This window comes from Penaeus monodon, chromosome 22 (assembly GCF_015228065.2).
Source record: "Penaeus monodon isolate SGIC_2016 chromosome 22, NSTDA_Pmon_1, whole genome shotgun sequence".
NCBI lineage: Eukaryota > Metazoa > Arthropoda > Malacostraca > Decapoda > Penaeidae > Penaeus > Penaeus monodon.
Window position 1 is genome coordinate 44,561,161 of NC_051407.1, and position 446 is coordinate 44,561,606.

The 446-nt window shown below is 31.6% G+C and overlaps 1 protein-coding gene across 1 annotated transcript in view; it reads left to right on the forward strand.

The window, feature by feature from the left end:
- Positions 1–97: 97 nt before the first annotated feature.
- LOC119587195 (small RNA degrading nuclease 5-like) overlaps positions 98–446 on the forward strand; it is a gene marked incomplete at its 5' end in the record, with an annotated part of 5,410 nt that continues 5,061 nt past the window's right edge. The window contains 1 exon segment of the mRNA XM_037935961.1: positions 98–280. Coding sequence (XP_037791889.1) covers positions 98–280 — 183 coding nt within the window.

Consider the following 446-nt stretch of genomic DNA (forward strand, 5'->3'; position numbering starts at 1 on the left):
CAAGCATACCCACACATTACAAACATATTTATGAATTGTGTTTAACTTTTGACACTTTAAGTATCACACAAATAACCATCTTGTCATCTCTCCTCAGGTAAATAAAAGTATGAACTTAGCCTTGGTGGCTACTCCTGCTGGCATCAAACACTATGAAGAACTCTTTTCAAATACATCTCAAACCTTGCCACATGTGGAAGTTGTGGCAGGCAACAAGCAGATATCTCAAAAGGCTGCACAGCTATCTGCAGAAAAAGACTTTATTTTGATGCACATGAAGGTAATACTTATTAGAAATATATTCATGCATCAGTTTGATTTTATCACACATTTCGTATAAATGTATACAAAATAAAAATATTTGACTTCTGGTATATCATATTAATTTTTATAAAAGATATTCGTGGGTATATATTTATCTAGTATGCATTATAAATATTCAAACG